Here is a 25,302-nt window from a genome sequence, read left to right as displayed (position 1 = left end):
ATGACACAGCTGTTTATCGCCATGCAAACACTGCTGTCCAGGTGCTTTAACATCTAGAGAACACATCTGGCATGATTCAGTCAGACTGAAGTCAGTAAAGGGCTGTAGAAATAAAGTACATTTACATTTTCATGTGTCAGTGGAATGTCCTTCCCACAGAAATTATCTCATGTATAAATCCCCACATTCTCATGCTTATCAAAGCGCTGGTTATTAAGTAAGCAAGCTTGCACACATTGAGTGGTTTGAGTGTGTGTATATATATGTCTGGTTGCTGGTGTGTGTAATGAGTGTGGTTGTTGGGGAAAGTTGGACTGTTATCCGTGTGTTTGTGTTTGAATTTGTAATGAGAGAGAGTATGTGTTGTGGATCCCTACTGTTCACTTCAGGATTTTGCCAGCGTATTTTGTCTATTTTTAAAATACTATGGTCTGCATATTAACTTTTACTTGTCATATTTTACAATCTTAATCTGTTCTTACCTTTACGTGCCCAGAGGGATTACAGGTGGAACTTGGCAAATGTTGCTACAACCTGGCACAAGGCATCTCTTCTCTCACGATTAATGCTTCTGTGCATTGTCCCCGTTTTAAATAAATAAAATAAAATAAACAAATCTATCTTAAAATCTTTAACTTGATTTGTAGAAACAAGGATAGTCCTTTAACACAGAGAGGTGAGCCTCTGCGTCCACTGATGGATCTCTTCTTCTTCTTCTTCTTCTTCTTCTCTGACTTGGATGCGGTGCACCTCAGAGCTCCGAGGTTCACACCTCACTGCTCGTCCTTCTGTGGATCCAAACATTCGTGAAGCTGGAGCTCCATCTTTCAGCGAAGAACAGGAAGTTATTCCTAAGAATTATTCCTCTGATCTGAGCTGTTGGAATCCACACATTAAACAGATTTAAACTGATTTTAAAGCGTCTCTGAGTGATTAAATACGCTGAATTAATGCCGTTCTCCGGTTTTTCTTGTATGTGGACAACGTTTGGTGTGGAACGTGTGTGTGTGTTGTTGGGGAGGACATCTTAGAAAAGACATTTTTAATCTTTAAAGAGTTTTTATTCCCGGTTAAATGAAAGGTTCGGATGAATTTAGAAGCATTTTTAGACTTCGGTTCACGCCGTTAACAGGACATTTCCCTAAGTTAAACTCATCCTAACCGACAGAAAGACATGAATCAGGTGTTTTTCTGACACAAACCTGTAACTGTGTAAGCTCCGCCCACCCAGCTGTGACCACAAACTCACAACAAACATCACGGTTTGACTTCACACCGATTCTGTATTTACTTTTATACACAATAAATTAAATATCAGCTCGATCTCATTGGACGCGAGGCGCCGGGTACGACTGCAGAGGTCACATGATTTATTCTGCTAAACGTGGCCGCCCGGAGGACGCCGTCCAGCCGGGCGCCTACGGGTCCGCGGTGGGCGGGGTCTCCGGCTGCTCGCGGCTCGGCCCGGACATCTGCATGAAGAGCTCCCGCAGCTCGGTGATGTCATCGTCCAGGGCGGGCAGGGGCGGGACCGCTCGCTGCTCGCGCTCCTGGATGAAGTCCCACAGACGCACGCTGTTCATGAACTGAGGGCAGAAAACACGAGTCAGGGGCGGAAAAAAAAACTACAGAGAACTACAGAAAACCACAGAGAACTACAAAAAACCACAGAGAACTACAGAAAACTACAGAAAACTACAGAAAACCACATAAAACTACATAGAACTACAGAAAACAAAAGAACTACAGAAAACCACAGAAAACCACAGAGAACTACAGAAAAAAAAAGAACTACAGAAAACTACAGAAAACCACAGAGAACTACAGAAAACCACAGAGAACTACAGAGAACTACAGAAAACCAGAGAACTACAGAGAACTACAGAGAACTACAGAAAACCACAGAAAACCACAGAGAACGACAGAAAACCACAGAGAACTAAAGAAAACTACAGAGAACCACAGAGAACCACAGAAAACTACAGAAAACTACAGAAAACCACAGAAAACTAAAGAAAACTACAGAAAACCACATAAAACTACATAGAACTACAGAGAACTACAGAAAACCACAGAAAACCACAGAAAACTACAGAAAACCACAGAAAACTACAGAAAACTACAGAGAACTACAGAAAACCACAGAAAACCACAGAGAACTAAAGAAAACTACAGAAAACCACATAAAACTACATAGAACTACAGAAAACAAAAGAACTACAGAAAACTACAGAAAACTACAGAGAACTACAGAAAACCACAGAGAACTACAGAAAACCACAGAGAACTACAGAAAACTACAGAAAACCACATAAAACTACATAGAACTACAGAAAACAAAAGAACTACAGAAAACTACAGAAAACTACAGAGAACTACAGAAAACCACAGAGAACTACAGAAAACAACAGAAAACCACAGAGAACTACAGAAAACCAGAGAACTACAGAAAACTACAGAGAACTACAGAAAACTACAGAGAACTACAGAAAACCAGAGAACTACAGAGAACTACAGAAAACTACAGAGAACTACAGAGAACCAGAGAACTACAGAAAACCAGAGAACTACAGAAAACTACAGAGAACTACAGAAAACCAGAGAACTACAGAGAACTACAGAGAACTACAGAAAACCACAGAAAACCACAGAGAACGACAGAAAACCACAGAGAACTAAAGAAAACTACAGAGAACCACAGAGAACCACAGAAAACTACAGAAAACTACAGAAAACCACAGAAAACTACAGAAAACTACAGAGAACGACAGAAAACTACAGAAAACCACAGAAAACTACAGAAAACTACAGAAAACCACAGAGAACTACAGAGAACTACAGAGAACTACAGAAAACGACAGAAAACCACAGAGAACTACAGAAAACCACAAAAAACCACAGAGAACTACAGATCCCAGCAGCAGCAGCGGCGGCAGGTTCTCACCCGGACGTTGCCCTCGGAGCTCAGCTGTTTCCGCGGTCGGTCGGGTTCCGCTCGGCTTCCGTCCGGGAAGGCATGGAGATACAGACACTTTCCCCCGAACGGACACGAGCCGCGGCCCTGATCGAAGTACTTGCAGGCCTTCTTACTGCGGAGACACGGAGACACACAGTTAGATCAGGCTCCGCCCCCAGCTGCGCGCTGATTGGCTGAGAGCTGGCAGGAAGCCCACCTGACGCCCGACTTGAAGAGCTCGATCAGTTGGTCCTTATCATCCTGGTCCTCCACCCAGTAAACCGAAGGGATCACGAACTCTGAGATGAGCCGGCACTGCGGACACGATCTGAGAGAGAGAGAGAGAGAGAGAGAGAGAGCGCCATCAGAGCGCCATCAGACCCCATCAGACCGCCATCAGAGCCCCATCAGACCGCCATCAGACCCCATCAGAGCCCATCAGAGCCCATCAGACCCCATCAGAGCCCATCAGACCCCCATCAGACCCCATCAGAGCCCATCAGAGCCCATCAGACCCCATCAGAGCCCATCAGAGCCCATCAGACCCCATCAGAGCCCATCAGACCCCATCAGAGCCCCATCAGACCGCCATCAGACCCCATCAGAGCCCATCAGAGCCCATCAGACCCCATCAGAGCCCATCAGACCCCCATCAGACCCCCATCAGACCCCCATCAGACCCCATCAGACCCCATCAGAGCCCATCAGACCCCATCAGACCGCCATCAGACCCCATCAAACCCCATCAGACCGCCATCAGACCGCCATCAGACCCCCATCAGACCCCATCAGACCCCATCAGAGCCCATCAGACCCCATCAGACCGCCATCAGACCCCATCAGACCCCATCAGACCGCCATCAGACCGCCATCAGACCCCCATCAGACCCCATCAGACCGCATCAGACCCCATCAGAGCCCATCAGACCTCCATCAGACCGCCATCAGAGCGCCATCAGACCGCCATCAGAGCGCCATCAGACCGCCATCAGACCCCCATCAGACCCCCATCAGACCCCCATCAGACCCCCATCAGACCCCATCAGACCCCATCAGATCCCATCAGACCCCCATCAGACCCCCATCAGACCCCATCAAACCCCATCATAGCCCATCAGACCCCATCAGACCGCCATCACACCATCATCAGACCTCCATCAGACCCCATCACACCCCATCACACCCCATCAGACCCCCATCAGACCGCCATCAGATCCCATCAGACCCCATCAGACCGCCATCAGACCCCATCAGACCCCATCAGACCCCATCAGACCGCCATCAGACCGCCATCAGATCCCATCAGACCCCATCAGACCGCCATCAGACCCCCATCAGACCCCATCAGACCCCATCAGACCGCCATCAGACCCCATCAGACCGCCATCAGACCGCCATCAGACCCCATCAGACCCCATCAGACCGCCATCAGACCCCCATCAGACCCCATCAGACCCCATCAGACCGCCATCAGACCCCATCAGACCCCATCAGACCGCCATCAGACCGCCATCAGACCCCCATCAGACCCCATCAGACCCCATCAGACCGCCATCAGACCCCCATCAGACCCCATCAGACCGCCATCAGACCCCATCAGACCCCATCAGACCGCCATCAGACCCCATCAGACCGCCATCAGACCCCCATCAGACCCCATCAGACCCCATCAGACCCCCATCAGACCCCATCAGACCACCATCAGACCCCATCAGAGCGTCATCAGACCCCATCAGACCCCATCAGACCGCCATCAGACCCCCATCAGACCGCCATCAGACCCCCATCAGACCGCCATCACACCCCATCAGACCCCATCAGAGTGTCATCAGACCCCATCAGACCCCATCAGACCACCATCAGACCCCCATCAGACCGCCATCACACCCCATCAGACCCCCATCAGACCGCCATCAGACCGCCATCAGACCCCCATCAGACCGCCATCACACCCCATCAGACCCCCATCAGACCGCCATCAGACCGCCATCAGACCCCCATCAGACCGCCATCACACCCCATCAGACCCCCATCAGACCGCCATCAGACCGCCATCAGACCCCCATCAGACCGCCATTACACCCCATCAGACCCCCATCAGACCGCCATCAGACCCCCATCAGACCGCCATTACACCCCATCAGACCCCATCAGAGCCCATCAGACCCCATCAGACCGCCATCAGAGTGTCATCAGACCCCATCAGACCCCATCAGACCCCATCAGACCGCCATCAGACCGCCATCAGACCCCCATCAGACCGCCATCACACCCCATCAGACCCCATCAGAGTGTCATCAGACCCCATCAGACCCCATCAGAGTGTCATCAGACCCCATCAGACCCCATCAGACCACCATCAGACCCCATCAGAGCGTCATCAGACCCCATCAGACCACCATCAGACCCCATCAGAGCGTCATCAGACCCCATCAGACCCCATCAGACCCCCATCAGACACCATCAGACCCCATCAGAGCGCCATCAGACCACCATCAGACACCATCAGACCCCATCAGAGCGCCATCAGACCCCCATCAGACACCATCAGACCCCATCAGAGCGCCATCAGACCACCATCAGACCCCATCAGAGCGTCATCAGACCCCATCAGACCCAATCAGACCCCATCAGACCCCCATCAGACCGCCATCAGAGCCCATCAGACCCCCATCAGACACCATCAGACCCCATCAGAGCGCCATCAGACCCCATCAGACCCAATCAGACCCCATCAGACCCCCATCAGACCGCCATCAGAGCCCATCAGACCCCATCAGACCCCCATCAGACCACCATCAGACCCCATCAGAGCCCATCAGACCACCATCAGACACCATCAGACCCCATCAGAGCGCCATCAGACCCCCATCAGACACCATCAGACCCCATCAGAGCGCCATCAGACCACCATCAGACCCCATCAGAGCGTCATCAGACCCCATCAGACCACCATCAGACCCCATCAGAGCGTCATCAGACCCCATCAGACCCCATCAGACCACCATCAGACCCCCATCAGACCGCCATCACACCCCATCAGACCGCCATCAGACCCCATCAGACCCCATCAGACCCCATCAGAACGCCATCAGACCCCATCAGATCCCATCAGACCCCATCAGACGCCACCAGACCTCCCAGAACCATCAGACCTCCCAGAACCCTCAGACCCGGTTCTGGGGCGGTCTCTGTGGATGACTCACTTGATGATGTCGTTGCTGAAGTTGCGGGTGCAACGCCACTGCCGGATGCAGGCCAGGCAGAAGATGTGGCAGCAGGAGGACAGGATGCCGAACCTGCGGTCCGAGGGGTTCTGCTTCTGGACCACCACCTCCATGCAGATGGAGCACACCTGCAGGACAACCAGAGTCAGGGGGGGGCGTAACCACGACAACCAGGGGGGCATAACCACGACAACCAGCTTTAGAGACCGGAGGGGACCCACCTTGTCCTGGCTGAGCTGCGCCGCAAACGCCTTCTCCATGTCGGCCTCGAACGCCAGCATACACATCTGCACGCACACGCTGGGGTTAGGTGTGTTAGGGCTACAGGCAACATGTGCTCACACTAAAGGGACAGTTCGCCTCTTTTGACATGAAGCTGTGTGACATCCCATATCAGCAACATCATTTCTGAACATCTTCTTACCCCCTGCTGCGTCCTGTGAGCAGAGTTCCAGCCTCGTTTTGGTGTTGATGAAGGTAGTCCGGCTAGTTGGAGAGAAAATAGGGCCAAGAGATTGTGAGGTCTGACTTTTTCCTGGAGAACCATTTTGTGATGCAAATGTATTACTCTGTTGAACGCATATTGTTTTGAGAAGCAAAACGCTTTATTTTTTAAACCCCAGCCAACTAGCCGGACTACCTTCATCAACACCAAAACGAGGCTGGAACTCTGCTCACAGGACGCAGCAGGGGGTAAGAAGATGTTCAGAAATGATGCTGCTGATATGGGATGTTACACAGCTTCAGGTCAAAAGAGGTGAACTGTCCCTTTAATCAACCAATCACACCTTCTCGTGCGCTTTCCTCTGCTCGGGGTCGTGGGGGTGGAGCACCTGCAGCCCGCACACGTCACACAGGTCGCCATGGAGATACGGGCAGCCCTCCTCGTAGAAGCAGTGTCCGGCCGCGGCGTACGGACACAGCAGGGGGGCGTCTGGGTAAGCCCCGCCCACTGGGTGAGGCTCTACAGAGAGGGGGGAGACCTCTGTTTACGTTGATGATGTCACACACAGCCAACAGCCAATCAAACGAGGGGTTTTTAGTGCCCGACCTTGTTCCTGAGCCGAGGCGTCCAGCCCGGTTCTGATGGCCTCAACGTACGTGTGTGGAGCTGCCGCCGCCGCCGGGAGCATCGACCCCGGGACCATCGACCCCGGGACCATCGACCCCGGGACCATCGACCCCGGACTGTCTGGCGGGACCCGGAACCCTGAGTCAGCAGCCAGAGCTGCAGGACAGGACAGATGTTTCAGCTTCTGGGGACGAGACTCTTTTCCTCTTTTTCTTTATTCATTTTATGTTAAAGGAGGAAACTGAAACATGGTCAAACATCAACATAAATACAGAATACAGAAAAAAAAGGCAGAAACACAGTTTGGACAGTTCTAAGCAGCTTTAAAGTGAATATCTGGATAGGAACCAAAGAGAGGAAGAGAACCAAAGAGAGGAAGGGAACCAAAAGCCGCTTTCGGACAGAGCCGTTCTAATAACTGCCCTTCTCCAGCGGAACTGTTTCAGTTTGCATTCCCACATGAGTCGGACCTGATAGGGACTGATGCGCTGCAGCCGTCTGCGACAGCGACGTGTTACTTTAGCGCCACATTCAACAACAAAAAAGAACAAAACAAAACCCGGTAAAAGTAAGGAGAGAAGAAAACAGCACCAAGAAGCTAAGATGGAGAGCGGGGAGGCCACCGTGTTCATGGTCTGCATGATGGTGATATTAATCATGGACGATCACATGGGGCGTCTAACATGGAGGCTGGCAGAGCTCACAGAGAGAGTCAGGAGACGCAGGATGGAGCGCAGGCCGTACTTCTTGGTTTCATGAAGGAAGGAGAGCAGAGCGCCGCAGACAAAGGAGACCACGTGGAGGTTTAACTTATTAAACACGCCAAGGTTGTGTCCGTGTGGTATGAGGAAACATTTCAGCCTGACAACATGACAAGGGGCGGAGCTACCGATCACCAAGGGGCGGAGCTACCGATCACCAAGGGGCGGAGCTACCGACCACCAAGGGGCGGAGCTACCGACCACCAAACACCTCCGTCAGATGTGTTCCTATAGAACCCAGAACAGACCCAGCTGAGGAGAAGGAGCTGAAATAGTTGTAGGAACTGAGGGCCGTGGTCCCGAGTTTCTGTATAGCTGATTTCGGACTGTAGGAACCTTTGGCAGTTCAAATAACCTTTTAATCCGCGGGCCGTTTTCTCCCGTGTTCGGACATACAGGAACTCGGGGCTTTCTCCCTTAGTTCTTATAACCCTTTCAGCTCCTTCTCCGAGGTCGGGTCTTTTCATGGTTCTATAGAACCCATCTGACGGAGGTGTGTGGTGGTCGGTAGCTCCGCCCCATGTCATGCTGTCACGGCTGAAATGTTTCCTCATACAACACGGACACAACCTTGGCGTGTTTAATAAGTTAAACTTACACTGGTCTCCTTTGTCTGGGGCGCTCTGCTCTCCTTTCTTCCTTCATGAAATGAAAAAGTATCGTCTCCTGACTCTCTCTGTGAGCTCTTCCAGCCTCGATATTAGACGCCTGATGTGATTGTCCATGATTAATATCACCATCATGCAGACCATGAACACGGTGGCCTCCCCGCTCTCCATGTTAGCTTCTTGGTGGTGTTTTTTCTTCTCTCCTGGGTTTTACCGGGTTATGTTTTGTTTTGTTGTTGAATGTGGCGCTAAACGGCTAATGGCTAACACGTCACTGATGCAGACGGCTGCGCGCGGCACATCAGTCCCGACTCATGTGGGAATGCAGACTGAAACAGTTCCGCTGGGGAAGGACAGTTATCAGAACGAAATTCGAGTAGGACAGTTCTGATAACTGCGTTCTTAGAACGGTCTGTCCGAAAGCGGCTAATGTCCAAATGAGGGAGAAAACGGCCCCGTGGATTAAAAGGTTATAAGAACTGCCAAAGGTTCTTTGAGAGGCTAAAGAGAGGATGGGAAACAAACAAAGAGAAGAAGTTTTCTTCTTCCTGATACTTTTTCCTCAGTCAGTGCTCGTTTAAGGCAATAACAACCCAAACGAGCAGCTTTTGTAACTGCGCAGCATTATCCAGGCGGTTGGACCCGATTTCAAAAGTACAGTGTGAAAAGGAACCAAGCCAAATGAAGGTGTGACATTTCCCAGCATTCCCTGCCCACTTGAACAGAGTTCCCTGGACTATCCTGGTAGCTGGTTTCACACTGAGATCCGCTACCATCGCGTTGAGCAATATGAAAGCTTGGCGTGTTAGGTGATCCGTGCCGCCTGAAGCCGAGTTCTGGAACTTCTTTCTCATGGCTTTCAGTTTGTTGGTCACCTGCGTAAACCTCTTTTAAACTCCTCACGCCACGCCCACGTCCAACCCGCGTCAATTGCTTTCACATCAAATTCGGCAAAAAGATTAGGGTCCGACGCGGGTCGAAAGGCGAGTCGAGTTGACACCCCAGCCCGGATCGTCAGTGTGAAAGGAACAGCGGACACGCTAAATTCGCGAATTAAACGCGGGTTCTTCCTCAGTGTGAAAGGGGCTTCTCACTCCAAGACACAGCAGTGTTCATCACCTCTGTCCCTCAGGACGAGTGTCCTCTTAGCTTCACCTCTGCTGGCTCTTCCTTCACCTGCCAGGTCCTCTGGAGCTCCTCTAGATGAAGGTTTGATGTGATCGTACCTGTAAACACATATCACACATCTGACTACACCCAGGAAATGATGTCACAGCTCATGCATGGTTATATGTTTAATACAGAGTGACATATGTCAGGTCAGAGTGTCACCTGTCGGGTTAAAGTGTCACCTGTCGGGTCAGAGTGTCACCTCTCGGGTCAGAGTGTCACCTGTCAGGTCAGAGTGTCACCTGTCGGGTCAGAGTGTCACCTGTCGGGTTAAAGTGTCACCTGTCGGGTCAGAGTGTCACCTGTCGGGTCAGAGTGTCACCTGTCAGGTCAGAGTGTCACCTGTCAGGTCAGAGTGTCACCTGTCGGGTCAGAGTGTCACCTGTCAGGTCAGAGTGTCACCTGTCGGGTCAGAGTGTCACCTGTCGGGTTAAAGTGTCACCTGTCGGGTCAGAGTGTCACCTGTCAGGTCAGAGTGTCACCTGTCGGGTCAGAGTGTCACCTGTCGGGTCAGAGTGTCACCTGTCGGGTCAGAGTGTCACCTGTCGGGTTAAAGTGTCACCTGTCAGGTCAGAGTGTCACCTGTCGGGTCAGAGTGTCACCTGTCGGGTCAGAGTGTCACCTGTCGGGTTAAAGTGTCACCTGTCAGGTCAGAGTGTCACCTGTCAGGACAGAGTGTCACCTGTCAGGACAGAGTGTCACCTGTCAGGACAGAGTGTCACCTGTCGGGTCAGAGTGTCACCTGTCGGGTTAAAGTGTCACCTGTCAGGTCAGAGTGTCACCTGTCAGGACAGAGTGTCACCTGTCGGGTCAGAGTGTCACCTGTCGGGTTAAAGTGTCACCTGTCGGGTCAGAGTGTCACCTGTCGGGTTAAAGTGTCACCTGTCAGGTCAGAGTGTCACCTGTCAGGTCAGAGTGTCACCTGTCGGGTCAGAGTGTCACCTGTCGGGTTAAAGTGTCACCTGTCGGGTCAGAGTGTCACCTGTCGGGTTAAAGTGTCACCTGTCAGGTCAGAGTGTCACCTGTCAGGACAGAGTGTCACCTGTCGGGTCAGAGTGTCACCTGTCGGGTTAAAGTGTCACCTGTCGGGTCAGAGTGTCACCTGTCGGGTTAAAGTGTCACCTGTCAGGTCAGAGTGTCACCTGTCAGGACAGAGTGTCACCTGTCGGGTCAGAGTGTCACCTGTCGGGTCAGAGTGTCACCTGTCGGGTCAGAGTGTCACCTGTCGGGTTAAAGTGTCACCTGTCAGGTCAGAGTGTCACCTGTCAGGACAGAGTGTCACCTGTCGGGTCAGAGTGTCACCTGTCAGGTCAGAGTGTCACCTGTCGGGTCAGAGTGTCACCTGTCAGATCAGAGTGTCACCTGTCGGGTCAGAGTGTCACCTGTCGGGTCAGAGTGTCACCTGTCGGGTCAGAGTGTCACCTGTCAGATCAGAGTGTCACCTGTCGGGTCAGAGTGTCACCTGTTGGGTCAGAGTGTCACCTGTCAGGTCAGAGTGTCACCTGTTGGGTCAGAGTGTCACCTGTCAGGTCAGAGTGTCACCTGTCGGGTCAGAGTGTCACCTGTCGGGTCAGAGTGTCACCTGTCGGGTCAGAGTGTCACCTGTCGGGTCAGAGTGTCTCACCTGCAGCGCTCTCCGTAGGCACACGCTCCTCTCTGGTAGAACTTGCAGATGGTGGAGGGTTTACTGTTGGCGGGGTCGTGAGAGAACAGACAGCGACTGCCCTCCCTGCACACTCCATGGAGGAAATACCTGAAACACAGCATAAATACGTTGTCTAGAGGCGACTTTGGTCACCTGGGCGTCCACAGATTTAAACAGGACTTCTGTGGGCTTCCTTTAAAGGGGTCAATATGTTGTAATCACGTTTATTGATGATCAATCACAACCTGAAGTTCTTTCAAGATCTTTTTCTACGTCAGCAGTACATATTTTCCCTCTGAAATCTCTGTCTCTGAAACTTTCAGAATTCATAAAAGTAGTTTTCTTCACATTGAAACAAACTTTCTTAACAGGAAACCAGGTTTCATCGATTTAAATATGTAATAATGACAAATGAACACATTACAGGCCTCATTAATGTAAAGATCAAACAGCAGAGGACCGATCAGTGACCCCTGTGGGACTCCACACGGGGGCTGATCCAGGAGCAGTTACCAAACTGCTTTTTATCCAACAGGAAGCTAAATCGTGAAACCTTTCAGCTTTAATCAATCACTGGCTGTGGCCTGTGGCAGATATGAATCATCCTCATTTTCAGTTGTTTTTGTACAACTTCCATCACTGCTCAGGAAGTAGTTCAACTGCTCTTTAATTCAGGTCTTTCTGTCAAATTTACCGACAGAAACGTCACAAATGATTTCTCTAATATCCCAGAAAACTGACAGAGAGATGTTACCAAGCTGTTTACCTCCATCATTACAAGCAGAAAAAAAATGTTGCATATTTTCTAGGGCTGGGCAACGATTAAAATGTTTAATCTAATTAATCACATGATTTCCCTGATTAATCACGATTAATCGCATTTGTACGCAAAATCCAAAAATGAATCCAAAAGTAGCGTATAGCTTTTAGCATTTAGCTTTATTTTAAATGTGCTGCCATATGAATGAAAGTGCCATAACATTTGTTGTGCAAACACACTTTTAACATCAGCATCTTTCTGTAGTTTTTATGTAGAAGCCTCGCTCCACTGTCTGTTTCCTTGAATGACTTGCTGCTATCAGTTGTGTGTTTTGCCTTTAAGTGATATTTTAGACTGGAACTACTACGCTGAGAAGACAATTCAACTTGGCAGAGTTTACAGATGACTTTGGTTCTGTCGACTCCGCCGTCTGGAAGAACTTTAAAATGAAAATGGCCGAGTAAAAGTTCCGTACCCTTCTCCATGTTTGGTGGATCCGCCGATTACTTTCTTTTCCTGTTCCACAGCAGACAGCAGCAGACTTTTACAAAATAAAAGCCTGTGAGCAACAGACTTTTACAATAATAAAACCTGCGTTAATGCGCGATAAAACGTTTATCGGCGTTAAATAATTGACAAGTAACGCGATAATAACGAGTTAACTCGCCCTGCCGTAATATTTTCCATCAGTCTGGTGGAGAGTCTACAGTCTACTTTCACAAACTGATAAAGAAGGCTGGCTCTGTGCTGGGGACTGCTCTGACGCTGACTGACAATCCTCTTCATTGTACAAAAACAGTTAAAACAACAGCGTGTCAGAGGCTGCTTCAGCTCTGCTGTAAACACAGAGAGATACGGGAGGTCCTTCCTGCCAACAGCAATAACTGTTCACCACGAAAGCTGATGATGTTCAGAGAAAAATGAAAGCAACATTATAATTTACTTTGGGATGAATATTTTCCGTTTAATAAACAACAACAGGAGAGCCCGACACCCGACAGTTGGATTAAGCGGGTACAGAAAATGGATGGATGGAACAACAGGAGAGTCTTAAAGCTAGCGTAGGAGATCCTGGATTTTGAGTCCAGCGATGCTGCATTTTGAAAATACACAGGTAAAAAGTCCCAACCCCTTTCTTCACTTTCCCCCCCGAAGCCACGCCTCTAGAGTACATGAACGCGCAATGCTTGTTCACGAGCACGAAGGTGCACGAGCGCTGTTCTGACAGCAAGCATCGATTGGTTTGGCTAACTTTTGCTAACTTTTTCTCATGGCGGATTCACAGGTAAGAAAATACCTTTCAACATCATAATGAACCGTTTAATAATGCTAGGTGCTAGCCAAGCTGGCTCTATTTTAGCTTCCTGCCAAGCTTCTGGGCGCGTAATTCGTTCACGGAGCAGGGTACGTGCACAGGGGGAGGGAGGAGCAGATTGCAGTTTGATAGACGCATCAGAATCCAATCATTGTTAACGGTCCGTTCAGTATGATTGGATAGTGTTTTTCCTAGATTGTTCGTTCAAGAGGCCACTAAAACTTTTCATTTTTGTGTCAAAACTTTTAATTAATTGGTTGCAATGGGGGTGTGAAGAGTATTTCAAGCAATATGTAAAAAAATGCTCCAGAAAAAGATCCCCTACCCCACCTTTAAGCAGGGCTCTAAATTAACACCCGCCAACCCGCCAAATGCGGGTGAAAGTTATTTTTTTAAAATTATTATATACAGTCTATGCGCGGCACGCGCTAGCGCAGTTTCTATGGGAACGGACCCGCCGAGGCTGCCGTACTAGGGGAGCGGGCGTGGGTCACTCTTGGTTTGGAAATACGATAGACGCCGGTACAAATACAAATACAGACACAAACACTAACAAAATGTGGCGATGGTTGGGACAGCCGGCCGTGAAGAGAAAAGATTTGCCTGCCAAAGGAAGCGAGGAGGATGATATTGAACCTCGCGAAACACGCCGGCCACACTTTGTGAGAAAAGGGAAAAATGGAACCGATTTAGATGGGTCCGAAGACAGTTCAGAGAGCTCGGACGATGTTTAAGCATTTCACAGTCCCCTCATAATTAGGCCACATTTACACATAGCCGGGTATTTAGAGAAACAAATATTTCCCCCCCTCCGTTTTCAATAATAACATCGTGCACACAATATCGTTTTCAAAAAACTTGTCATTTACATCAACCCGCATAAATACGCCGTCAAGCGCCATAATAACTATGCCAAACCTGTTGCCGGCAGTGTAGGGAAAGGAATAAAGCCATGCAAGCCAATCAAAATCCTTGTTGCAAATGCAATAAGGCCAGAATCGTTTGCACAAACGGAAAAATTAGTAGAACTTTAACATCATCCATGATAATCCTGATCAGCAGCCAAACAAACTGTAAACATGAGGCGCTCGCATGACGTTAAGCATTTTCTGGCGCATAATGTGACGTTTAAGAACCTAAAACGCCGTTTCTCCCAGTTGACACGGCAACACATAACCGCCGTTATCAGAAATCTCCACTTTGGCCGGAGGTTTTAGAAATAATCGTTTTCTGTGATAAAAATGGGGTTTTGGTGTAAATGAGAGGCCAAACCGCAGGAAAATATCTGCGTCTTCCTATCGTGTAAACGGGGCCTCAGTCTCTGCACGTAGTTTTGTGTTTAATTTTGTGCATTATCTGCACTAAAACATGGTTAGAAAGTTGTTAAATATTTCCATTTTTGTAGATTCAGGGTTCACATGAATACAAATCAGTTTTAAAGTTATTTTTTATGTACAAAAAATGTGACCCTGAATAGTATGTGAGGGTTGAGGAGTAATGAAATGTTAAAATAAGTTTTGTATGTACATAAGTTTAATTATTGTAATTATTTTAATTGGATATACATTCCCAATTTCACTGTAAAATGAATTTAAAGCTTTAGTTAATAAATTGATCAAATGAATTCAGTGGCTCTCATCTGTCTTTTTTGCACGGAAAAATATGTGGCTGGTGGAAATTCTGATTGGCTGGTAACTTCAGAAACTTACTAGCCACATTGGCTGGTGATCAAAAAAGTTAATTTAGAATTTAGCATCTACCTGCAGGTTACCATGGCAACAACACCGTCCTCAGAAGAATAGGAGCTCCCCTTCAGAACACTTTTAGACCGCTCAAACCTCAAACCTGGCTCTGACGTCATTCCAGAGCTACTTCTTCGCGTACGGTCCGGAGCAACGCTGTTTCCATGGTAACGCCTGATCGATCGATTCAATCGCCGGGCTGATCAGACGGCGGGGCGTCCTCTCACCCTAAGCCGCGACAGCCAGCCTCGAACCGGGTGAGTCCGGCTCGGGTTGGAGCTGCTAAGCTAAGCTAACTAACGGCTAAAAACATTAGCACGCGGCTAACGCGTGCGCAGTGAGCCGGGTCAGAGAGGGTGCGCGAGGCAGACGGACAGCGGGGGGGCACGAGGACAGACGGAGCCGGCCACTCACCTGCAGGTCACCTGTTTGGTGCTCATCTTCCTCGCAGACCTTCAGACCGAACCGCCGCTCAGAACTTGTTTCCTCGGTGTCTCCTTCTAACAGCTCCGACAAAGAAGCGGCAGGAAGGTTCCGCGGGAAGGCTCCACAGCGCCGCCCTCTGGTGGGAGGCTGAAACTGCTCACAGAGACGGGCTGAACCCGTGGCTCCCGGGAGTAGCCCCTGACCGCAGACTGGGGCGGAGATCAACGTTGAGGGGGCGGGGCTCAACATAGAACAACACATTGAACCACAGAAGAAGAATGTGTGGAGGAGAAGAAGTAGATTCGTGAAGAAGAGCATAGATATCTATGAAGAAGAGTTTGCAACAGTTTGCAAAATGGAAGTAAGCAAGGTTTTTCTTTTTTAATGTGCTATTTTGCTAGCCTGGCTGACACGTCCACATCTCGATGAGATGGTGGTCTGGGAACTAGGTGTGCATTTTCTCGTATTTGAGGCGTGGTTTACGAATGCCTAGAGCCGTTTATTGGGCGCTACGAATGTCTATCAAATGACGTCAGGTTCTTCCCATGCTGCTTTGCGCGCGATTCATAGCCAATTGTATCACTTATACCAGATGACGACAGAAATTCGACGAGGAAGAAGAAAAAAATGGAAAATAAAAGTAAACTTGCGCTCTAAGCTACTTAAATTGACAACAAAGTAGGCCTATATGCTATATTCTACATGATTTTTTATGAATTGAGTTGTGAATTTATTATATCAATGGAGAAATTGAGCAGCCTTGCTTTGTTGTCTACAGTAGTAGATCAACCCTCATCTTACTTTGAAGCTCCCAGATCAAGGAAGTGACGTCAACGAAGCTTTAGCAGCAGAAAAGCTATCAGGCTTGTGTTGATAATAATAAACTCCTGGACTATGTACAAACTTCCAAATGCATCGTTTTGTGAGTACAGACCATATTTGTACTACTGTAGAAGTTTGGTGTCATGGCATGTGATTTTAGTGTGGTAATTTTGGAGATACTGCCAGGGTCCGTTAGCGCTTGTACGAAGCTATTCAGGATAACTCAGTAACTCAGCTGATGTTCAGCCAATATCGGAAAAACTTCGGGTGGGCTACTTGGCTGGATGTCACGGTTCAAATGACCCCAGGGTGAATCTACTCCGAAACACTTTCTAAGGCTGCATCGAACGGTAACGTTGTGTCCGCTGTCATGTTGGATTAACGCTCTACAAGCTTCGGTGTAGCGCATAGACGTCGTCATCGTCTTGCTGCCCCCCCCCCCCCGTTCTGTGACTGGTTCCCAAACTCTGGCAAAAATAAGGGCGGCGGTTTCCAGGCTGACTTTGCAGTGAGAATGAAATCGAGCGCAAAGCAGCATGGGAATTCCCAGGCTACTATTTTGCAATATATGTGACAGACAAGGAAGGAAGTAACATTTTTTTCATTTTAAAATATGCTATGCTCTCTGTGACGATACACTGTGTTCTTAGTTATTAGCTTACACCCCGGAGAAGACTGAGAAACTCAGCGCTAACTTTCAACAGCATGTGGTGACTTCCGGTTTTCAAAAATAAACGAGAGCTGTCAATTTTTTATTTAAAAACAAAAAAGAGAGAGATGTGTGTCTCATAAAACAAGTTTAGTACTATGCCCCTACACTTGTTTTTTTTTTTTTTTTTTTTTTAATAAATATTAGCATTTTAGCACAATAGCTTCCAGGTCATGTGACCTATTGGGTAAAAATGAGCATAAATCAAATTTTGACAGTCCTCATGTTAGCAGACAGTTACCTGTTCTTCATCCATGCTCTTCAGCATCCGTGACATGACATGAATCCAAATTTGTTTTTGAAAAATGAAAAAATGATTTAATATTTGTGGTCTTGTGGATTTCTAATGATTACTTTTTTGTGTATTCTTTCCCCCTCTGATGTGTAGAGACACATTAGTATTCTGTTAGATGGTGACAAACCAACGGTGACAGAAAGCACCAACAGTGGACTATTTCACTGTCCCTTCTGCAGATACAAGGCTGCAAAACCAGCAATGGACAACCACATTAAAGACCATTCCTCGGTGAAATGCAGAGGTGCGTCACACATATTACACATTTTAATTAAAAGGATTTTTTCACAGGTATGAATCTTTTTCCTTTTATTAATGTCATGTTCATGGAATCCAGTCATGTTTATTTTTTGTTTTGTGTATGTTGTCTTGTTGGTGGTGATGTTACCTCCAACACCGAAGCTTCGAAGCATCCTTCAAACTCGCTGGAAAAATTGTCAATGGGTCTCATATTAAAGGCAGAGCTCAGACAGACACACCTGAGCTGACCGATCACGTCTCAGTCTGACAGGTGAGACGACCTGCCTGCTCAGCCAATCACGGCGCAGCTGTGCTTTACTGTGGGAGGGACTCAGATTCCCCTGCAGGTGTTCTGCACATGCTCAGAACTGCGCTGGCGCTCGCTTCCTCAGGCAGCTCAGCAGGTCAGAGGGGGTTTCCATGACAACGCTGCCCACACAGTCCAAAGGTCGCCTGGAGCAGCCACAGGTGAGTCGATCACATGATCCCCTGTCTGGCAGGGTGACACCTGATAGGCCAGAGCCGGCGGTGGTGATGTCACCTGATAGGCTGCGACCAGGCAACCGGGAGAGGAGGAGGAGGAAAAGAAGAGAAACAGACAGAAAGACAGAAGAAGAAGAGGAGTAAAAGAAGAGAAACAGACAGAAACACAGAAGAAGAGAAACAGACGACAGACAGACAGAAGAGGAAGAAAAGAAGGAAAACAGACAGAAACAGAAGAAGAAGAGGAAGAGGAGTAAAAGAAGAGAAACAGACAGAAGAGGAAGAAAAGAAGAGAAACAGAGAAGAAGAGGAAGAAAAGAAGAGAAACAGACGACAGACAGACAGAAGAGGAAGAAAAGAAGAGAAACAGACAGAAGAAGAAGAGGAAGAAAAGAAGGAAAACAGACAGAAAGACAACAAGAAGAAGAGAAACAGACAGAAGAAGAAGAGTTGAGGCGATGGAGCAGAGCGTGATCCGCCTGAGTCACTGTCAGAAGGAGATCTTCTGCCTCCTGGTCCCAGAGGAGTGCCCCAGCTGTGGGGGGCAGCTGGGGGGCAGCCGGCTGCAGGAGGCCCCGGTCAGCCTGCCCTGCCCCCTCACCAACGGCCACAAGAGCTCCTGCTGCCTGCTGGTGGCACCTGCACACGACAACCTGGACAGGTGAGGTGCACACGCTCCCCCACGGTCCAATCAGAGTCTGCCTACAGGACCAGGTCCAATCAGAGTCTGCCTACAGGACCGAGTACCGGCAGAACCGGGCCAGAGTGGGTCCGACCCACCCTGACCTGGTCCCTGACCCGGTCCGACCCGGGCTAACTGTGTCCTGTGTCTGCTCCACAGGGACTTTGACGGGACGTCGGACCTCCACACCGGCATCTCCAACACTGCAGGTAAGACCCACCTGGGTACCACATACGGTTCTGATTGGACCCATCTGTCTCTGTAAATCCTTTAAAGGTGAATTCTGTGGGGAAATGTTCAGAAATCCAACTCCAGATATCAACAGAACCGAAGGAAACACCAGATAACAGCTGAGCTGTGCTGCTCAGAACTTTACGGCAGGTCCGGACGCCTCAGGAACAGAACTCGGTACCGCTGGGTGGGACAGAGTCAGAGTGGTGTGAGTTCAGGAGCAGCAGAAGAAGAGGAAACAGTGGCAAACAATGGCCGCTTCTCAATATGCGAACTTGTCTGTACTTGCGTACTCGTGTACTTCTGAAACGTCATCACCGAAGGACCGAGTACTGTTTCCAATTCAAAGTACGCATCCAGACAAGTGCGCTCCACAGGGGCGCCGCTAGGGGTTTTGGGCCCCCAAACAGCCGGCCAGGAGGTCGGCGAAAATTTGTGATGCTATTTTACATAAAACTATGCATTTTAATGGTATTTCTGACTATCGTTCCCATATTTGTGAAAAAAGAAAAACATGACAGTTGAGGTCGGTAAACACTGAGCACGAGGAATCCAATGGAATTCATTTATTTACTCTGATTATAAACTCTAAATTAGGCTACCTGGAAAATACAAAACATAAACTTAATGTTTCCATAACACATAAAGTTATTGTTACCAGTAAATTGTAAATAAAATATATTTGTGATTATAAGTTAGTTAATAACTTAGTGTCATATTATTTTTTGTCAGTATTATAATTTTATTAGGGCCTCTCTGGGCCCCTCTTAATCATGGGCCCCTAGAATCCTTCTCCTTTTACCTCCTTTTACCTTTTACCCCCCTTTTTCGGCGCCCCTGACGCTCCACATTCCCGGATGTGTGCTGGCTCCGCCCATTATATCCAGTTTGCTTCTGAGGTGACTTCAGACAGCTTGCTGTCCCAGAAAGCAGTGCGGCACGAGCAATGATGAACCCAAACGGGCCGCAGGGCCGGTATGTTTGCTGACCTGTTCCGGTTACTATGGTTACTGAAACTGGCCTGCACAGCGTCAGCAATTAAAGGAAAGAATGAACACCTTAAAAGGGATAGTTCACCTCTTTTTGACATGAAGCTGTGTAACATCCCATATCAGCAGCATCATTTCTGAACATCTTCTTACCCCCTGCTGCGTCCTGTGAGCAGAGTTCCAGCCTCGTTTTGGTGTTGATGAAGGTAGTCCGGCTAGTTGGCTGGGGTTTAAAAAATAAAGCGTTTTGCTTCTCAGAACAATATGCGTTCAACAGAGTAATACATTTGCATCACAAAATGGTTCTCCAGGAAAAAGTCAGACCTCACAATCGCTTGGCCCTATTTTCTCTCCCTTCGTACAGACGTTAAAAGACACTTTTTGCTTGAAATAAGCAAAAAAAAATCTGCCAATGGAACTAGTGAAAATCAGCTTGTCAAGATTTCTTGAAATAAAATGTGATATTTAGGACTTTTGAGTTAAAAGTGATCTTGAAATTAGCTTAAAAACCTCTTCAAATGGAAAAAAAAGCTCATTTCATGTGAAATATGACTCAAAACAACTTCTCAAACTCAAACTTTTTCACTTAACAAGATATTCCAGATGTATTGTACTAAAACAAGTGTCTATATCTGGCTGAAATGGTGCTTGTTAGGCAGTTGTGTCTTATATTAAGTGTAATGAGATAAATTTTAATCCATGTGAACTGAACTGCTTCTTCTGAGATGTGAACAACACGTTCTGCTGCATCACTCATATCACAGCAGGCAGTGATACGCAGGGAGAGAAAATAGGGCCAAGAGATTGTGAGCTCTGACTTTTTCCTGGAGAACCATTTTGTGATGCAAATGTATTACTCTGTTGAACGCATATTGTTTTGAGAAGCAAAACGCTTTGTTTTTTAAACCCCAGCCAACTAGCCGGACTACCTTCATCAACACCAAAACGAGGCTGGAACTCTGCTCACAGGACGCAGCAGGGGGTAAGAAGATGTTCAGAAATGATGCTGCTGATATGGGATGTTACACAGCTTCATGTCAAAAGAGGCGAACTGTCCCTTTAAACCAGAAAGACTACGGTTTACATGTTTTCAAAATAAAAGCGCTGGTAGTGACATCGTACACGCTGCTATTAAAGAATGTTTTGATGTAAATATCCCGTCTTACATACTGCTTTATCTCTTGATGTTAACAAAAAGATCTCAAAAGATATTGACAAGATGTTATTAAACTTTATATGGAGGTTTAAGTTTTAGTTTTAAGTTTAAGTTAAGATGGGTTCTTGATAAATTGTTTAAACCAATTTATTTTGAAAGTATTATTTAAAGTGTAAAAGTCTGCAAAGTTAAGGCCACCATGATCATACGAGTTCATTATTACTGATTTTTTTTTTTTATATAGTATTCTTTAATAGCAGCATGTACGTTGTCACCAGCAGCGCTTTTATTTTGAAAACATGTAAACCGTAGTCTTTCCGGTTTAAAGCACGGACCAACTCCTGTCCAATCAGCGACGATTAATTTCGCCCGAGGGTACCTACCTTTTCCGTTTTGGTTAATGTTGTTGTGTTTTGCACTTCAGGGCCACCGTACATCAGTGATGTCACTACATGCAAATTAGGTGATTTATTCAATTAAATTCAATTTTTATTTATATAGCGCCAAATACAACAAATGTCATGTCAAGGCACTTAGATAATAAGGTCCAATTCAAACCAATTGGAATTCAATTCATTGTAATCATAATTATTTATAAAATAATCCAATTCGTTCATATAGAGCCAATTCAAAAACTATTTCCTTGCTAAGGAAACCAACAGATTGCACCGAAACTTGTCTTCAGTCCAATCTCCCGTCACATTTACCACCTTCCTAATCTCTGGGTCACACAGTATTTTTTCCCTTTTTTATCTCTGACCATTTTTTAAGCTGCTGCCTTTTTCTTTAGAAAAAACCTCGCAGCTGAAAGGATTAAACGTCTCAGAACCTCGACTAAGCCCGCGGTCGCAGAGCGAAGAGTTCGCGTTGGGTTGCAGGGAACTAAAATAGCTTTAGATGTCAGATGGAGCAAAGCCTTTCAGAGCTGCATGTCTGGTCAGGAGCAGTTCGTGGGGAGCTGATGTAAAGAGGCCAGAAGGAACCGGTCAGAACTCTGCCCGAAGCTTTTCGGATCAGCTGAAACATTTTCAGAGGATTTATTTGGACACCAAAACAAAACGTCACTAATAGCCCATCCCAGATGAGCAGTTTATCAGCATCATTTCTGAGAAAGGATGCTCCTGAAGTTGGTAACAGTACGTAAATAAAAGGAAACCGTTCAGAGATTAGTTGAATACGCGAGTTAAAGACAGTCGAACCGGAGGACAAAGTACCGCCCAGAGTAACTTTACAGTTTGAAAGTGAGTCTTTGAGATTGATCTGACAGATTTCTGCTTGCGTTTGATAATGATGCGTCCTCCACACTTAACAGAGTCAGTTCCGGTGTTCCACAGGGTTCTGGACTCGGACCAGTTCTGTTCTTCCTTTACATGCTTCCTCTGAGTAATACCTTCAGGTCTGTAAAGCTCTCTGGGTCACAGGATCACCGTGGAAACGTATGCCAAGTTCCCGATGACACAGGACGTGTGTTCAGAGAGAACAGAACGGGGTCCCAGTCCAGAACCCTGAGGAACACCAGAACCGACTCGCCATCATTTACATGTAGAAGCTGAAATCTGTCGGATAAATGTGAGAATCCTCATCATCACCTGCAGGCTTAAAGGGATAGTTCGCCTCTTTTGACATGAAGCTGTGTAACATCCCATATCAGCAGCATCATTTATGAACATCTTCTTACCCCCTGCTGCGTCCTGTGAGCAGAGTTCCAGCCTCGTTTTGGTGCTGATGAAGGTAGTCCGGCTAGTTGGCTGGGGTTTAAAAAATAAAGCGTTTTGCTTCTCAGAACAATATGCGTTCAACAGAGTAATACATTTGCATCACAAAATGGTTCTCCAGGAAAAAGTCAGACCTCACAATCTCTTGGCCCTATTTTCTCTCCCTTTTTTTTTTTGCGAGATCTCGCAAAAGTTTTTTTCCCACGTCAGTGAACCGGAAGTAAAACAGACACAGCGATGGAGGAGCCTACCCATCATCCGTGGGAGAAGTTTATTGATTTCTATTTTAGTATTGGCCTAACATATAAAGACATCAAATCCGTTCTTGCACGTAGACATGGCTTTGACATAAGTGAGAGACATCTGAAATCGCTGTCTGTTTTACTTCCGGTTCACTGACGTGGGAAAAAAACTTTTGCGAGATCTCGCAATACTTTTCGCGAGATCTCGCAATACTTCCATATCCCTTTAGGAGCTCCGTAAATATGGGATGTCATACAGCTTCATGTCAAAAGAGGCGAACTATCCCTTTAAAAAAAGAATGGAAACATCACCTGTTCAGCTTTAAAGGTGCTGCTGTTTGTGATCAATGAAACATGTGATTGATCTCATGATCATCCACCTCACAGGGAGGCAGCCCGGTCACCTGATGTATCACCAGTTCAGACTTCATCAGTTTGTTTTTGTTCAACATACCTGTGTGTGTGTGTGTGTGTGTGTGTGTGTGTGTGTGTGTGTGCGTGTGTGTGTGTGTGTGTGTGTGTGTGTGTGTGTGTAGGTGTGGTGTACAACTACACCCGGGACGGCGTGCGCAGGGATCAGAGCGGCTGGGAGCGCTGCGTCAGCGTCCCTCTGGTCCGACCCGACATGTTCCACCTGCTGGCTCAGTGGGACCAGTACCTGGAGCGCTTCTCTGAGGGCCCCACCTGGGACCCGGCCTGGCACAGGTAGCCCCCCGCCTGCCTCCGCTGTGTGCCCCGCAGGGGTGGAGCAGTGATTTTTAATGTGGGGGTGTTACAGGGGGGGGGCACATGAGCGCCACATCAAGCCCAGAGACATGACGCTGAAGTTGGCATCCGATTTGCGAATTAAATGGATGGGCATAAAGGGCCATTTCACTGCATTTTTTGCATTTTGATCGCCCTAAACTAAATCCTGTATGGAAACTACAGCTGTTACACTGCTCAAATCTGGATGGAATTATTCTAAAGAGAGTACAGAGACTTTAAAACACATTTTATGATTTGTTAAAACTTTATTTGGTCATTGAAAATTCAAAAAGGTGAAATCATCTTGCTGTAAAAGTTCCCCACGGGTGCGACGCCCATGGTCTGTCTGTCTGTGTCTCAGCTTCCACGAGGACGACCACAACTGCCTCAGCTTCTGCCTGCACTTCCTGAACGGCGTGCTGGCGGCGGAGGGCCACAGCCCGCTGAGCCGGGACGACTTCACCCGCTGCTTCATCCTGCCGAAGATGAGGAGGGTGACCAAGTACACGCGGCTGTACCGGCACATCCAGAGGCACCAGTTCTACCTGGTGGACAGAGCGCAGGACGCACACACCGCCGATTAACCGGCCCGTTACCATGGAAACGGGTCTAACGCACTCACCTGTATTGTACAAACAGTATTATATTTCATAATGAGCCACATTGTTGCTGTGTGTGTGTGTTACCTGCAGCCTAAAGGTGCCTTCCTGTAGTTTTATGAACTCTTTAACTTGAGCATTCTGCATTTTCTATGATGTGAATCTGCAACGAAGACTTTTACAGTAACCTATTAAAAAGTTTAAACTATTTTCAATGGTTCCACAATAAATACAGGGTTATTTTCCACAATGACCGGTACATTCATATCCCGAATGAGGACGTTTTAGAGAGATTATGTTTCCAGAGCAGCTGCAGATACTGAAACACAACCGGTTGTGATTGTAAGAGCTCTGGTGGTCTTCTTACTCTATTTAGATGGATGGATGGGTGGATGGATGGATAGATAGATAGATAGATAGATAGATAGATAGATAGATAGATAGATAGATAGAATAGAATAGAATAGAATAAAATAAATTTAAAATAAAATAAAAATAGTGAATAAACATTTGCCACATACAAATCTACAGTATTTTTTTTCCTCTCTGAAAGTAGAAAAGAATCTGAAAGAATCTTCTTTAAGACTTAATAGTTCAAACCGAGAGGAAATCGGTTCTTTACAGGCCGTAATTGAGCTTTTAAGTGTTGTATCATCTGTTAAGGTTAACGGGTCAAAGAGTGAAGCTCTGGAAGTCAGTTTCAGCTAAAT

General features: G+C 47.4%; 2 protein-coding genes across 2 annotated transcripts; one reads left to right on the top strand and one right to left on the bottom strand.

The window, feature by feature from the left end:
- Nucleotides 1-1,039: 1,039 nt before the first annotated feature.
- Nucleotides 1,040-15,786, bottom strand: mkrn2 (makorin, ring finger protein, 2). The gene is made up of 10 exons (XM_075460093.1): nt 15,671-15,786; nt 11,419-11,547; nt 9,744-9,850; nt 7,235-7,411; nt 6,972-7,147; nt 6,405-6,470; nt 6,163-6,311; nt 3,174-3,284; nt 2,945-3,089; nt 1,040-1,586 (listed from the first exon to the last, which is right to left on the bottom strand). Exons 1-10 carry the CDS (start codon nt 15,694-15,696, stop codon nt 1,419-1,421), a joined length of 1,254 nt encoding a protein of 417 aa, XP_075316208.1. The 5' UTR covers nt 15,697-15,786; the 3' UTR covers nt 1,040-1,418.
- A 2,888-nt stretch (nt 15,787-18,674) lies between these two features.
- Nucleotides 18,675-25,131, top strand: LOC142376650 (MKRN2 opposite strand protein-like). The gene is made up of 4 exons (XM_075460094.1): nt 18,675-18,892; nt 19,073-19,122; nt 23,783-23,951; nt 24,355-25,131. Exons 1-4 carry the CDS (start codon nt 18,690-18,692, stop codon nt 24,575-24,577), a joined length of 645 nt encoding a protein of 214 aa, XP_075316209.1. The 5' UTR covers nt 18,675-18,689; the 3' UTR covers nt 24,578-25,131.
- The last annotated feature ends 171 nt before the right edge of the window (nt 25,132-25,302 follow it).

This window comes from Odontesthes bonariensis, chromosome 3 (assembly GCF_027942865.1).
Source record: "Odontesthes bonariensis isolate fOdoBon6 chromosome 3, fOdoBon6.hap1, whole genome shotgun sequence".
NCBI classification, from domain to species: domain Eukaryota; kingdom Metazoa; phylum Chordata; class Actinopteri; order Atheriniformes; family Atherinopsidae; genus Odontesthes; species Odontesthes bonariensis.
The sequence above is the reverse complement of the archived record's forward strand: the minus strand, read 5'-3'. Positions and strand labels throughout refer to the sequence as shown.

Bases quoted from the DNA above. Each gene is read 5' to 3' on its own strand.
- LOC142376650 (XM_075460094.1), top strand. From the start codon at position 18,690: ATGGAGCAGAGCGTGATCCGCCTGAGTCACTGTCAGAAGGAGATCTTC. The intron at 18,893-19,072 runs GTGAGGTGCACA...TCTGCTCCACAG, and splicing joins GCACACGACAACCTGGACAG to GGACTTTGACGGGACGTCGG. The intron at 19,123-23,782 runs GTAAGACCCACC...GTGTGTGTGTAG, and splicing joins CGGCATCTCCAACACTGCAG to GTGTGGTGTACAACTACACC.
- mkrn2 (XM_075460093.1), bottom strand. From the start codon at position 15,696: ATGAGCACCAAACAGGTGACCTGCAG. The intron at 9,851-11,418 runs GTGAGACACTCT...ATGTGTTTACAG, and splicing joins GCCTACGGAGAGCGCTGCAG to GTACGATCACATCAAACCTT. The intron at 1,587-2,944 runs GTGAGAACCTGC...TTCTGCCCTCAG, and splicing joins GCTCCGAGGGCAACGTCCGG to TTCATGAACAGCGTGCGTCT.